The 14,645-nt window shown below is 48.0% G+C and overlaps 1 protein-coding gene across 5 annotated transcripts in view; it reads right to left on the bottom strand.

The window, feature by feature from the left end:
- LOC135391314 (uncharacterized) overlaps positions 1–14,645 on the bottom strand; it is a 128,805-nt gene that overhangs the window by 2,540 nt on the left and 111,620 nt on the right. For all 5 annotated transcript variants that reach the window (XM_064621546.1, XM_064621549.1, XM_064621547.1 and 2 more), the window contains 2 exons: positions 6,280–8,650; positions 2,738–2,918 (listed from right to left, as the gene is read on the bottom strand). In XM_064621546.1, coding sequence (XP_064477616.1) covers positions 2,738–2,918; positions 6,280–8,650 — 2,552 coding nt within the window. The remainder of the gene's footprint in view (positions 1–2,737; positions 2,919–6,279; positions 8,651–14,645) is intronic.

The following is a 14,645-nucleotide window of genomic DNA, read 5'->3' as shown; positions in this document are numbered from 1 at the left end:
CTCGTGGCAACTTTCTCATGACCCTACTCCACCTCAGGACACCCACATACTCTCCCTTTTCCAAAGGGACGACTGAGCTGATTGCAACACAGTTGTGCGGAGGTGGTCGGGCTACTAAAGAAACTTCACTATATGTATCAGTAGTTCATGGCAGGGGTTTCAACAGATCGGGACTGCAGGTTTATTTCACTATAACCATATCCTCACTATATCTGGGTTCACTATAGGGTGTTTCACGAAAAATGAGCCAAAGTAAAAAGCAAAACAGAAATGGTTCATCGCACACGGAAAAGATGACTGCATAGTGTAACCAGTGCTGTGATGATACTCAAACTGTTTTTGTTTTGGAGTTGATTAATTAATTAAGCGAAATGAATTCATCAGTTTTTCAATTATAAGGATTAGAGCCAAAATGTCAATGAAACAGCTGTAGCGGGCGATACAATGACACAAAACCTGTTGATTGCAACTTTGTACCTCTAATGGATACTTCTTTCCTGGTTCCAAAAATTAACTTTCGAGTTTGCATAAAACCGAAGTGGGACACCTGTCGCAGACACGTGAGGAGTCAATGTCAAGCTAAAATGTCAATGAGAACTGTGACTATAGTCTTTGTTCGATAACAGGATGCTCGAGTGCGCTGTGATCCGGCACGTCTGCAACAGGTCCCGCGTCCGTTTTTTGCAAACCCGAAAGTTAATATCTGGAACCGGGAAAAAAAAAGAAAGGATCCGTTAGAGGTACAAAGTTGCAATCAACGGGTTTCGGGTCGTTGTATCACCCGCTACAACCTTCTCATTGACATTTTGGCTCTAATCCTTATAACTAAAAACTGATTAATTAATTTCACTTAATTAATGAATTACAAAACATAAAAACGTTTAGGCACTTACAAACATATACTCTACGTACTTCAGTGGCCTTGCACTGGGCTTTCAATGGTGAGTCGCTCACCCTGACGAGAGGAATCGCGTGTTACGTGACCTTCTGACGCCACCCTCTCAAACGTTGCCTGCCTGCGTACTGCTGGCGACGGCCCAATAAGGCCGAAACAGCTGTCCAGTACTGGCATAGCGACGTTTGGGCACTTACAAACATATACTCTACGTGCAGCCGAAGAGCTCCGGCTAATTTTTTTCCTCACATAAAATAGTTTGATTATGCTCACACCACTGGTAACACTATGCAGTCCGTCTTTTTGGTGTGCGACGAATCTTTTTTTTTAACTTTCGCTCATTTCTCGTGAAACACCCTGTATAGATGTTCTACTCTACTCCCACTTCATACCAATTTCGTCGCTTCGGGCACAAGCACGGGTCAGTCCTCGCTCAGAGATCCCTAGAGACAAGGACTGGCTGCGAGCGCACGCTATTTTCCAGGACTAGTGTGCGAATGACGGAAGCTTTTGCGGGAGCATATCAGAGGATTTCGGTTGGTAGGATTTCGGATTCCTTTCATTACAGGGTTTTCACGTTCTGAAGGGTTCATGAAGAGCTCTTTTGTGAGAGGGTTTTCGCCCTCCCGTTGCTCTCCCCAAACCGTCTCCCGCGATGATTGGGCAAGTCGTATGAGGACACCAATGGAAGGTCACTCCGCAGTGTCACGCTTCGAAGGAGGGAAGATGGAAGGCGCAAAATGCAGTTTCATTTGCGCGTAAATAACGACGATGCTGAATCCCGTTCCTGTTTGTGTTGGTGGCAAAGCAACGGAATCTTTTATTCCACGAGGAGGAATTTTTACTCTTTAGGGTGGATTCACATGAGGGACGGGAGCAGGGAAAAGATCCATTGGCGTCGTCAGGAATTTTTTCAGGGGAGAAGGGGGGGGGGGTCCTCACGGAATGGGATCCCCCCCCCCCCCCCCCATGACGGCGCCCATAGAGAAATCCTTGCAAGGCGAGTGACGTCACCAGGACCGTTTCTATGGGGCAGGCGAACTGTCCGCGCTCCCTGATCTGGTACGTCGTGGACCGGAGTGCGCACATTTCCGTGGCGTAAAAGCTGTGACGTTACGCAATCCGGGGATCCGTCCGTCGTGCGAATCTACCCTTAGTCTCCCTTTACGGTGAGGAAAGTATGCTGGAAATACAATATAACACTAAACATTACAAAAATAAAAGTTATACATCTTGTGTAACAGTGTGTCATTTCGGCTGTCTGATACACCTGTTACATGGGCAGTCTTCAACGAGCGTTGAAACCAACTGCCTTGAAAAACGTGCGTAGCTCCAAATAATGGTACCGTGATGTTACACGTAAGGTTTGTCTGCCCAGTGTGGCGACATGTTGCACGTGCTGCAGGGTAGGACTGCGGATAATTTCGACCACCTGAGGTTCTTTTGACGTGCGCCGGAAATCTTCGGACACACAGTGCTGGAAGCAATGTTTACCTCCCCCACATTGCTACCGCCCTCGGCCGGGATCGAACCCGCGATCTTGAGCTCAGCAAGCCAGCACCCCACTGAGCTACCGAGGATGGTACGTAGCTCCAGCAAGTGTGTAATGTGTCAACCTGTCAAGGAGCATTGGATTCAATGCCCTTTTAGAAGTTGACACATTACAAGGTTGCTGGCGCTACGCGCGTTTTTCACTGCAGTTGGTTGCAAAGGTCGTCGAAGAATGCCCGTATATCTGGGGTATAAGTCAGGTGACTCAATTGCTGACGACTGCTCGCAGCTGAGGACCGCCGACCTTGATGTACAAACTAGGAAAAGAATTAAGAGAGGCTGCGAGCTTACGTTTCCATCAGAGCCACTAAGTAGTTGCGCATCTTCGGCACCATCAGTCCTGTCTGAGACTTGCTCTTGAGCCCACAGGTTCTCTACAGATGATGTCATTTGATCCGGCGACGAGGGTTTGCCATATTCATTAGAGGAGAGGTTTGGCTGTGGCTGTCCAATCAGTCTTGTTCTCTGCCTCCTGCAATGAAGCACAAATATCAATCAAGGGCTGCAAAAATCTAGTGTAGTGTACTACACATACTACATACTTTTGCGTAGCATACTTTCAATATTGCCAGTGTGACTAAATTAGGAAGCAGCAATGAAAAATCGACAATCACTTTTCCGTTGGACAATTAGACAGTTCATAAAGAACGACCACTCGGAAGCGAGTCGAGGTTAGTCCACCCCTATGGGTTAGTTCCCCTCGTGCGTACTCTGCTGTCCACAGGTATGCCTAATCAGTGCCATAGATAGAGAGAAAGACGTAGTTCCAATTTTCGTAGCACAATATGGATCAACTACATAGCATTTGTGCAGGAACATTTGCTAGCAGGTACAGCATTTCAGTCAACCTGGTCAAAAAGTGTACCACGTTCAATGCAGAAATATCTTTCGTTTCTTCCCATAAACAAGAAAGACAGACAGATCCTGCCCCAGGATTTGGAGGAAAAATAACTGTGGCATCATGGAAATGTGCGCACTCCGGCCTGCGAGGGACCAGGTCAGGGAGCCCGGACTGTTCGCCTCGCCATACAATCGGTCCGCGCGTGGAGTTGTCGGGCCGCGTGACGTCACTCGGGTCGTGAGGAGTTCTCCCTGCTCCGGTCTTTCGTGTGAGCCCACAGTAAGCCTCTGGCGAACGCACCACCGCACACGTGCACCCAGAAACAGCGGATGACGGCATCGTACACGCGAGGAACCAAGGGCGCGTTCCTCAGGGGTTCACATGAGGGACCGGAGCAGGAAGAAAGCCTCGAGACCCTAGTGACGTCACGCGACCGACAGGTATATACGTACCCGGGCGCAGAGCTCTTATGCTCAGCCCGCGCGGATCGTTTGTATGGCGGAGGCGAACGGTCCGCGCTCCCTGATCTGGTCCCTCGCGGACCGCAGTGCGCACTTTCCATGACGTAAGCTCTGCCGTTTACGCAGTCCGTGGATCGATTCCTGGGGTCGGTCCGCCGTGTGAATCTACCCCATCGCAAGTTCGCGTTGGCTCCGCCCTCGTCAGCGCCCCCAGACCGTCCAATGGCCACGGTGCAAGTGAAAATAAATAAATAAAAGCCAACTGTCATGCAGCACGAGAGCGCGTGGAAAACAGCATTCTGTTCTACATTTATCGTCCATTGTCTGCTTGTGTTTTGTTCGCGATCTCTAAAGCTTCACAGAAATATTGCATGGAAGATACAGCCTTCACGACGGTAACGTTGCCTTGAGTTTGAGGAAAACGAAAACACTGGACCAGAAGGATGCACGACAGTCTATGAGTCGAGAGTCAGTCTTGTGTCCTTCCCGTCCCGTGCTTTCGTTTCCCTCATTTGTCAGGATATGTCACGATACATAGCTTACTTGGGTTGAGTACAAGTTTAGTGTTAACACAATGCTAACAGTATGAATTCGAAATATTCCTGTCACCATGCTCTCTTCGTCCCTTTTCCCCACGTGGTAACGAAGGCTGAGAGAAGGAAGGTGCGGTATTTGTGCACTCAGTCGTCATCGGAGATGCCCTTTCTTATATTAGAACACATTTTATTTCCAATGAGAACGTCAAACCTCGAATATATTTTCGTCGTCCAATCTTCACTCTGAACGCCGACGATCATAGGAGCACGGGCTGGCAGGGAACGGCTCTTTAGCGCTCACCCCGCGAAGAGTACCACGTGGCCCGTCTTCTCCTATGGTGATGGGCGGAACCAACGCAAACTTGTGAATCTGTTACGTGGCTACGAACACGTGCCTAACCATTCAACGGCCTCCCACGAAGCGCAGGCGAAAGCGGAGCAAAAGCGAACTTTCAAAACTACGAAATGGCGAGGAACGCGCCCCAAGTTTTATTGCACACGTTGTAATCGTTTGAAGAGACAATTATCTGGAGACCTAAGGAGACACTTAACTGGTATTAGGAGCCTATAAGAACGTATTCTTCGCCCACAAAATAATTAAACAAATAAATAAGAAAAGGAAAGAAAGGGAGATATTTTTGACCGGACCGGGCAGAGAAGTCATAAAAGAACTAGAGATCAGGGGCAATGTAGTCGCCTTGCAATGGGTGCCATCGCACAAGGGCCTACCTGGAAATGAAAGAGCCGACACACTAGTCAATGAGGCTGCAAGGCTTCCTCCTACATTCCCCGCTATTCCAAGTAATGCTCAAGCACAAACTGCTATAAATGAACATGTATGGCGCTTTCACCCCGATGCCAGGACAGCGATGCAAACAGCTCGCCCCTCTGCGTCACAAGGGGTTTCACAATGGAAGAAACTTCGCTTGAGATTGCGAACTCGAAGCGCCAAGACTAAGGACGTCCTCTGCATCACAGGACGAAGTAAAGATGCGCTGTGCAACACCTGTGATGTCGAAGAAAATATAGAACATATCTTGCTTCACTGTAGAACATACGAACAGCAAGGGAAGCACCTAATGGAAAGAATGGGTAACCTAGGTCACCCAGACCCCTTTCTGGAGTCACTCATTTACCCTACTGGACCAATGTCAACGCGGCGGGCAACACAAATCATAGTCCTAGATTTCATGATGGAAAGTAACCTCCTAGGTATTCTCGGACAGCAAAGAAGAAATAGACAACGCTGTGAACTGAGTTACCAACAACCTATGACAACTTTAAAAGAACGAACCTGTGACCAACTGAAAGTGATTATGGTGAATGTATGGTGTGAGCCGAAGGTGACCACCAGATGGCACAGCCACCAAACTTTGCACTGAACGTATCATCGTCGTATGTGTCGTGTGCCTAGTTGCTGTGTCCCGTTTTTTCTTTTTACTTGCCTTTTTTTCTCTCTCTGTGTGGCAACTTGCCGCCCGTCTCGGCAGGCAGACCGCCCTCTCTTTCTTATTTTTTTAAATTTCTTTAGATAAACAATACCCCCCCCCCCCCCCCCCCGGGCAGAGACGAAACCTCAGAGCACTTCCAGCAGGTTAGCATCCTTCACGTTGTTAACTAAAGTGCGTGCATTTGGTGCCAAATGTTCTCGTTCAAATGGTGTACATTTTAGAAATGTAAAGGTAATATTGTCAGAGCTAACATGGCAATGATAGGGAATGTGGACCCCTACTGGCTCCATGTCTCGAGATCGCCAGACAGTATTTCAGGTCCTCAACGTAGTCGCACCCGTTGCAGTGTCCTCTTGGCTCTTTGCGCTTGCGATGAATATTTTGCGCTACAGACATGCTCTGGTGCACCAAGAACGGTGTGTGAATGTGCAATTAGCTGCCAAAAAATAACACGTTATTGTACTGCCTGATAGGCGCAATCTGCAACAGCGATTAGAAAATCGAGCGACCCGTAACGTCAGAGCAGCAGTAACGATCGACTTACTTCAGCTCTTCTTCCCTCTCCTTCATGGCACGCATCTCCTCTTGGATTTTCGTTTCCGCCGTCACAAAGCCCTTGCGGTCCACCCCGCTTCCTCTTCGCACTTGCGGAGGCTTCAATTCACAGTAACCCAGACCCGGACCTATCTCCGAGCCGCATGATCCATTGTGCTGCTGTGTGAAGACCAACTCCTTGCCGCGGCTTGCGATGAACTTCTGCATGCTTACAGCTCTCGGAGGGTTACCGTTCTTGTTGGTAACTGGCGTTACTCCTCCGGCACATTTTCCGTTCGATACCGGTGTTGCCGGCTTGGTAGCCGGCGGGGTCTTTTCGTAAATCTCGACGTTGGGAATCGATGTATCATTTGCAAGAAAAGCAGGCTGGGGCTGCTGCGGTGGCGTCTTCGCCTCTTCTGACCGGCCAGTCACCAGGACGTTGCCAATTCCAGTAACTTTAGAATCAGTCCTTTCTTGAGAGATAGTCTGGATGTGTCCTGAAGCCCGCAGGTCCATCTCACGTTGCGTTTGCTCTTCTATCTCTTGCTGGATTCGCGATGTTGCCAGCAGTTTCTGAGCGCTTCCTCTAACCGGGCTGCGGACTGCATTGTTCACTGGCTTCGCAGCTACTGGAGTGGTTTCAGTCTTCTTAACGAACCCTTCAGCTTGCAGCTGTCCCAGAAGAAGTTTTTCCCGTCTAAGCGCTTCTTCGCGATCTTTTGCCATGCGAATTTCTCGTTCGATTGGCGATTCTCCGTTAGATGGTGAAAACACGGTAGGGGATAGAGACTCTGTCTCGTCAGACAGTGGCCTTACCGTAATGCGATCCTTACGCCTTGAGCCGAAGGACAAACTTGCTTGCCCACTCTGTACGGACTCTACGCTCATAGTCCTGGACAGCCCAGTGGTGGACGAGGGAGTCGAGCTTCCGTTTGTCATTTCGGACGCATCTGCGTTGTTAGACTTCTGCATCCCGTTCTTGGCCACGAGTTCTCCTTCAGCTTGAAGTCGTTCGCGAAGTTCCTTCAGTTCTTCTTCTCGCTCTTTAAGTTCTCGGATTTCATCGGCGATTCGAGAGTCCGAGGGACAGTTGTATCGCTTCTCTACAGGTGCCGGGAATGGCGCAGGTGATGACACTGCTGGCGTAGACGGTGCGCTGTTTAACGAAGTTTGTCTGGTAGTTGTTACCGGCATCTTTGGAGTCGACGTTGGTGACGTGACTTCTTTTTCAACGCTCGTGGACCGTTTCATTATTTCTTGGGCTAGCTTTCGTTCTTGAGCGATCATTTCTTCTCTTTCTTTCTGCGCTCGGATTTCTTTGTCTATTATGGTCTCGGTGCTCCTAGTCCGCAACTGTGGATGTTCTTTCTTCACGGCCTCTATTTCAGGCGTCAGCATTACCTCAGTATGAGTTACAGCCTTGACAGTTTCGTCAGTGACATGTGGCTGGTGGAAGTCAGAGGACTGTTCTTCGGAAGTTTCGTCAGCATCTGTCGTCTCGACGCAGTCTACGAAGACGTCGACGTTCGCGTAACAGGGTCCTTCACTTTGGCCGTCCTCAACACTTTCACTAGTGGCAGGCACCACATCCGGTGTCGATATCGATGCGGGAACTTCGGCATATCCGAGCTCCTCGTTCACCACAGGCGCCACGAATGGCATTCCGTTCACGGAAGTCGCATCGGCTACAGAGGATGCATCCTCGTACGTGGGTTCGCCATCATTTCGGGGCTCGTTGTCCGTAGCTGTCGCTGAAGCTGCTTCCTCCTGGGAGATCTCAGCAGCCATAACAGCATCACATTCAGGATCCGACATGACAGCTCCCGTGGCATCTTCGGTGTTCGATGGCGGTGGTGACAGGTCAGCTGAGAGTTCGCTGGACAACGATGAGTCGTCGTACAGCGGACTTCCATTTTCGTTCGCGTCATCGTGTTTCACTGCGGTACTTTCCTTGTTCTTCCTAGCAGCAACTGGCATCACTTCTTCGTAAATGTTATCTTCGCCTATTTCTTTCTCGGGCACTTCGCTGTAGACATGCTCTCCGTTTTCCGCCTGCACTCCGTTAGCGTCTTTCACAGCATTGCCGTTCAAATGACCGTTCGCTGGAGTGTCGTCGTAGTCCACTTCCGTTTCGTGGCTTCCATTCACATTTTCTATTTGGGTTTCCTCGTGCTTGCCGTTTTTTAGGCTTTTTTCGGCATTAAGATTGTTCAGCACCATCTCTGTTTTCGTTATATCTACGGCATTGCCGTTGAGGGGCAGCTTGCCATTGACCACCTCCTGCGGCACAGGTCCATCGTCGAAGCCGATCAGGTCTTGTTCAGACATGCTGGCGAAGCCGGAAGACTCCTTCGGAGGGGACGTGGAATCCAGGGAATCTGAGAAAGAAAAGAAGGGACACTATAAGAATTACAGAGGTCATAGAGCTCTGTTCTACTCTGAGCCACTACAGAAGCAAAAAAGAAAAAGCACTTTAGAGGAATACATGGTGCCCCCTAAGAACAGAACTTCACCGCACAGCACGCTGAACGCCAACCATGGCACAGAATGATAAATTTATCACTGTTGATTAGTTGGACACAGGAGGCGTACACTTTTTCTCGAAAAGGCGTATACCCCGCGCTTTTCATAAATCATGTCTGTTTTTAGAGCATACAGCATAACATGGATGTGGGTGCTCAGTTTACGAGTGCTTGCAGATCTACAAGCAGCGAGCACCCACATAAAGTACCCAAGCATGATTCACTTGTATTTTCCCCTCTGGCTCGATAATAGTGTGTTTTTTATTACCTTTGCTCCTCACTTTGTTTTATTTTCGTACTTACTTTTTTGTTTGTAAATGTAAGACCTGATGCAGTCAGTATTGTATGGCATTGCGATCGCCTCTACGATGGTGATGTGAGTTTCGACGAAGTCGAACTGGCTACCCCAGTACGCTTACACACATAAAGTACAAACAGATGATAGATTAGGAACAGAGATGATGTTGGAGTTCAACATATGTAGTTCACGATGCTTTCATTTAACGAGACCGTGCCTTTATGAACAGTTTCGAACAACAACAATAAATGATGGAAAAGTCATGGCGACATGGGATGCTTCACCGCGATGGCCCAAAGGTGATCGTCAGGCCCTCGTCGGTGCTCTCTCTGCAGACAAGACAAGATCACAGTGGCTGCATGACATTACACCCTATACTCTCTGCTCCACGCAGTGGATCCTTCACTTTCACTGTCGCTTCCTCATCGCCTTCCGCGACACTACGCATCCCTTCTTCACCGCATGCGGCTGAATGTTGCATTTACACCAGTTATGAGGCAGCGTCTTGGCCGTGCGCCCTCGGACCTTTGTGCAGCATGCAGTGTGCGTGCACACCTGCACCACCTACTTATGGACTGCCCGGACTACCAGCGGAGCGTGCGATCTTGCAGCACGAACTGCATGCGATCGATAATCGCCCATTTACCATAGGCAAGGTGCTGGGCCCATGGTCCCGTCCAGCTCATACACGCCAAGGTCTGCGTCAACTTTAGGACTTCCTGTCATCAACAGGCCTCTCCACCCTGCTTTGATTACCGGACCCCTTATCATATCCATCATCATCTCTCATCACGTACAAGTGGCACTGGGGCAGCGCCCAGCCTGCTGGCCGGCATCAGCCCCATCTCATCATCGTATCTCTATTTGTGTGTGTGTGTGTGTGTTCACCGCGATGCTTCCCCGCAGAACCCCACCCCACTTTAAAGGGGTTCAGATGGGATCCCCTTTCTTCCACTATTTCTGAGTTTCCGTTCTAAAAAAAAACGGCTGTGTTTCCCCGTTGCCTTCCAATTCAGTTTCGTATTTCTTATTAAGCGATGTAATATGGACAGCATTATGTCCTGGTGGAGTTTACCATTTCCGGCCATTTGTAAATAATTACCGGACTTCAGCCTGGCCCATATCACAAAATATGTACCCGTTCCGCGTCTTGCACTAACTGACTGATCCGATCACTCACGCTTAGGAACTTCACTTTCGCTCCCCTGGATCCCTGCCTGAAAGAAAGGTTCCTTCAGAACGACCAACTGCGCGACCTTAACATTCACCTCGGTCTTCGTTGCACGAGCAAGACAAGTTTTTCGATTACCGCCAGCAGCTACCGTTCGTTCATTCCCCTAGTTACAGCAAGAACAACGCCGTTGCCAAACGAGTTGGGGTGCCAGAAGAACCAACAGGCAGGGACCTCCTCGGCGGCGCCCCTAGCATGCACGGGAGAAAGCTCTTCCGAGCCAGCGACCGCCTGCGGTTCGACGATCGAACGATTGCGCTTCCTCTGTGTTCTTCTGCCAGAAGGAGCCGTTCAACGAACCGGTTTCACTCGACGGCAAGATTCCGTTGTGACGCCCCGCAACAAGGGGAGTCTGTGACGACTGAGTGACCTCCTGCTGATGCGTTCCAGTACAGAATTGCCGAACATGTATTGGTTGCTGTGCCATCTAGATCGGAGCTGTCGACCGGGGATTTCTCCGAAGATTCTATCGGATCACGACCTATTTTGCTGGCCTTTTGTCAACGTCCGGGATGCGGGGCCGATGGCGCGGAGATGTTGCGCTATTAAGATCGTTTTCTGTGCCGATAGATTAAAAATCGCTCTGGTCACCAACCCTGTGGCGCGTCCCATATCAGATAATTGAATTTGTATTCGAGAGAAATGAGGTCCACAAAAGTGCTTTCAGTACTTTCATTGCGCTCGGGAATGCCCGTTTGAAAACTTTACATCCTGGAGCTACCCGAGACTGGGAGGTACCCCCGGGTTTCAATCACGGTGAAGGCTGTGCTGTCTGGGGTTTTTCCTGGACTTTCCTCAGACGCTGTCAGACATATGTCGGCATAGTTCCCTTCGAAGTCGGTCCAGGACGCACATTCACCCAGAGTGTTAGTCGTGACGTTGCCCATCTCTGTGAGACCGACAACCGCGAGCTTTTTGAGAAGCACCACTACCACCTTACACCTCTGAAGCCGAGAGTTTCCTGGTTCCGAAACACGAAGAACAAATAGAAAATAAAACGCGAGACACACTGTTGGAGGAGTAATAACACCGGCCGCGGCACGTCCAACAGATCCCAAAAGAATATCTCTCTCACAATCTTATTGTCTCTTGAAACAACCTGTCTACCCCTTCAAACCAAAAACAAGTACCTCGCTCACTTCACTGATCTCTACGAAAGAACAAAAAAGATAAAATCGTACCCAACCCGTAACAGATGGAAGGAAAGCAAGGAAACATATAATTCGTAAGCAAACGCACAATGTTCCTGAAACCAGGTAATTTTCCTATAGGCCTTCTCTCGTATATCTTCGCGACAACAAAAAGCTGCGGAAAGAGCTGAGGTACTCTGAAGCGTCCTATCTGATCATCCTTCAATCGCGAGGCCCATAAAAAATACATAAATAATAGCCTCCTCTCTGCAGGCCTTGCTATGGTCAGAGATAATAAAGGGTCCCGAAAATGGTTGTGACCACGACCGTCCAAGCGGCACATGCACGTCCGTCCAGCATTTACTCTATGCAACCAGTACTCAATGAAGCAGACTCCTTTTTTTTCTTAGTCTTCTTCTTTTTGCTTCTCCACGGCCTTCGGCGCAGCGGACAAAGAAAGAAAATAAAAAATAATACAGGGCACATGGACGAGGCTTCATGAAATGCGCGTACCTTCAAGAAACCATCATTGCACGAAGGGTGGGATGCAAGGAGGAATGAGCCCCATGCAGGAATAAATGACCCTGTTGCGGAGACTTGAATGGATTTTGAAAACGTCGAGTATAGACTTTGGAATGCTTCTTAATGGAGTTTAGAAAGAAGAAAACGGCTCCGACCGAACGTAAACGTCGGCAAGAACTCTTCCCATTTTTTATTTTTTTATCTTACAAGATGTGCGCGTTCAACGACGTAAAATTACTTGAGTGTGTACGCGTGGCGCTGAAGCAGCACTTGGGCAAAACGAGGTGCTGACAGATCCGGACGGGCTGTCCTCCCGCAGCTCTAACAGCCGTTCCATTACCGGAAACAGTAACGGAAACGTAACCGAAATGAAATGGAACGGCTGGTATCAGAAACGGATAACGGAAACGCAAATATAGCAGTAACGTAAATGGAAACGGTAACGAAAATTACATCTGTCTTTTCCCGGTATTTTGATACTCTACTCAATACTTTGTGCGACAAGTATTGTTAAAGTATTCAAAATACTTTTTTTCAGTATTCGCTACTCAGTGCTCAAAATAATTTCCTTCCCCGTCAGGCCGTGTCCAGATTTTCAGTTCACTGGAACTTTCCCCCCTGTTATCTTTCTTTTTTTTTGGGGGGGGGGGGATTTCGCACATGTGTCATTTCTCATCCTGTGCAATAGGCTGGTCCCACGCTTGGCCTTCCCTTTCAATACCCCGACCCCTTCGTAAGAAATCGGTTCCTATTCATATAGCCAGGCGAATCGCCAAAGGCTTAGGCGCAAGAGAATCTCGGCATTTATTCCCTTGGTCAGCCAGGCAATAAACACGCGCCAGATGTTGAAAGACCCGAGCTGACATACAGGAAGGATTACAAAGTTTTGGGTCAGGCTCGGGACATATCACCAAAGTTTATTGAGTTCACCAAACCTAACGAAACATTACTTGACACCAAAACCTTGCAAATAAAAGATATGCTTAAGTATGGCGGATGAAGTTTATTCCTTTCATTTGTACGGCCACGTTCAGAATACGCGTTTCACTTACTGCCTAATACTAAAGTACTTTAAAGAGTATAAATACTTCTTAGAGTATTTAGTACCCTACTCAAATTATTTTCAGTTTTGAATATTTTGTGCCCTATTTTTGGAATACTTTTTACGCGGAGTATTTAGTATCTTATTTTGAATACTTTTGCGCAGTATTTTGCACATGTCTGGAATGCGGTTAATGGACATTGCGGCGCCGTTTTGCGGACCCTTGAGTTCGTTATGCCTTGTACAGTAACCACGAAATGGCCATTCGTACAATCGTGATTATAGAGATTAATAACTTCAATAACTTTCACAATCACGATAACTCTGAAGCATTTTGAAAATGTGAACGAAAAGTCGCAACCAGAACTGTCTGCACTGGTATTCAAGTATAGCGGATGATAAAAAAGAAGAAGAAAAAAAAAGAGAGGAAAGCAAACGAATCTCTTTTAAGTTGAGGAATTAATGTGCGGGATGGAATTAAATGAACCAACTTATACAGGAGCGCATATAATATGTGATGTAATCCATATTGAACATTTGCAGTTCATGCATTCTGTTATACGCTATGCAAGTACAGGTCAGCTGTGTGCGTAGCTCCCCAGGTTCTTTCTTTCCCCTACTGCCCGTGCACTCTAAGACACACACACACACAAAAAAGAGCAAAGTGGAGAGCAATTGCAGCTTCTAGTCCCTTAGACTGCAATTACTTCCTATTCTCGACCCCATAACCCCGACATTTGCTCCCCAGGACTGCACATATAGTCACTGAACTTCGCAAATGGTCTTCCGAACGTAACAGTCTACGTAAATATGTGCTCTTGGTCCATTTGATGGCATGAGGCTGCATGACTCAGCCAATGTAGCAATTTTCTACCCATACAGAGTAAGGAACAGATAGCGCTTCTTTCTTCGCAAATTGTGCCCAAATGCAAAACAACAACAATAAATGATGACGATGAGATGGGGTGTTTCACCGCGGTGGTGCCCAAGTGCAAAATCGTGCCCAAATGTAGGCAAAAATGCATGTTGCAAGATTTTATAGCACTCGATATATCACGGTTGACGGTTTCATGCATAGACACGAATCATATGTACCTGGGACTCTTAGAACAGAGCGTGAAATGTAGTCTCCACTCTGTGACATTCATTTACTCCCGAAAAGACCTATATCTTGCGGCAATGCATTTAGTCCCCAGTGGATTAAAACTACTCCTTTTTTTCTTAGAGTGTGGTGCGACCTAACTGGTCTACCTGACAAGTAAGGGGGCACCATTTCAACGTGAAGCGCAAGGGGTCTCCAGTGGACCCACATGCCAGTCAACTAATACTACCCCTTGTTGCGTGCCTTGTGATTGGACAGACACTTTCAGCAGTTCTATCACCACCACCAAGCATAAGTACATTAAAAAGTAACATACTTTTCTCAGTGCTGACTTTGCGAAACAGCGCTGAAATGTCATTGCACCAAATTTATATCGGCACCCACGCTGTTACAAACATCACTCCGAATGCATACCCGTGTTCCTGTTCAAGGAACAGAAGACCCGCCCTCAGGCCCGGTATAAATAATCGTGCGTGTACGCTTGTTTTATCACGAAAATATGTGCGCTGGAAAAACAGGTCTAGGA

The sequence above is a fragment of the Ornithodoros turicata genome, chromosome 4, assembly GCF_037126465.1.
Source record: "Ornithodoros turicata isolate Travis chromosome 4, ASM3712646v1, whole genome shotgun sequence".
Lineage (NCBI taxonomy): Eukaryota > Metazoa > Arthropoda > Arachnida > Ixodida > Argasidae > Ornithodoros > Ornithodoros turicata.
Note: the sequence above shows the minus strand (reverse complement) of the source record. Positions and strands in the feature narration are given on the sequence as shown.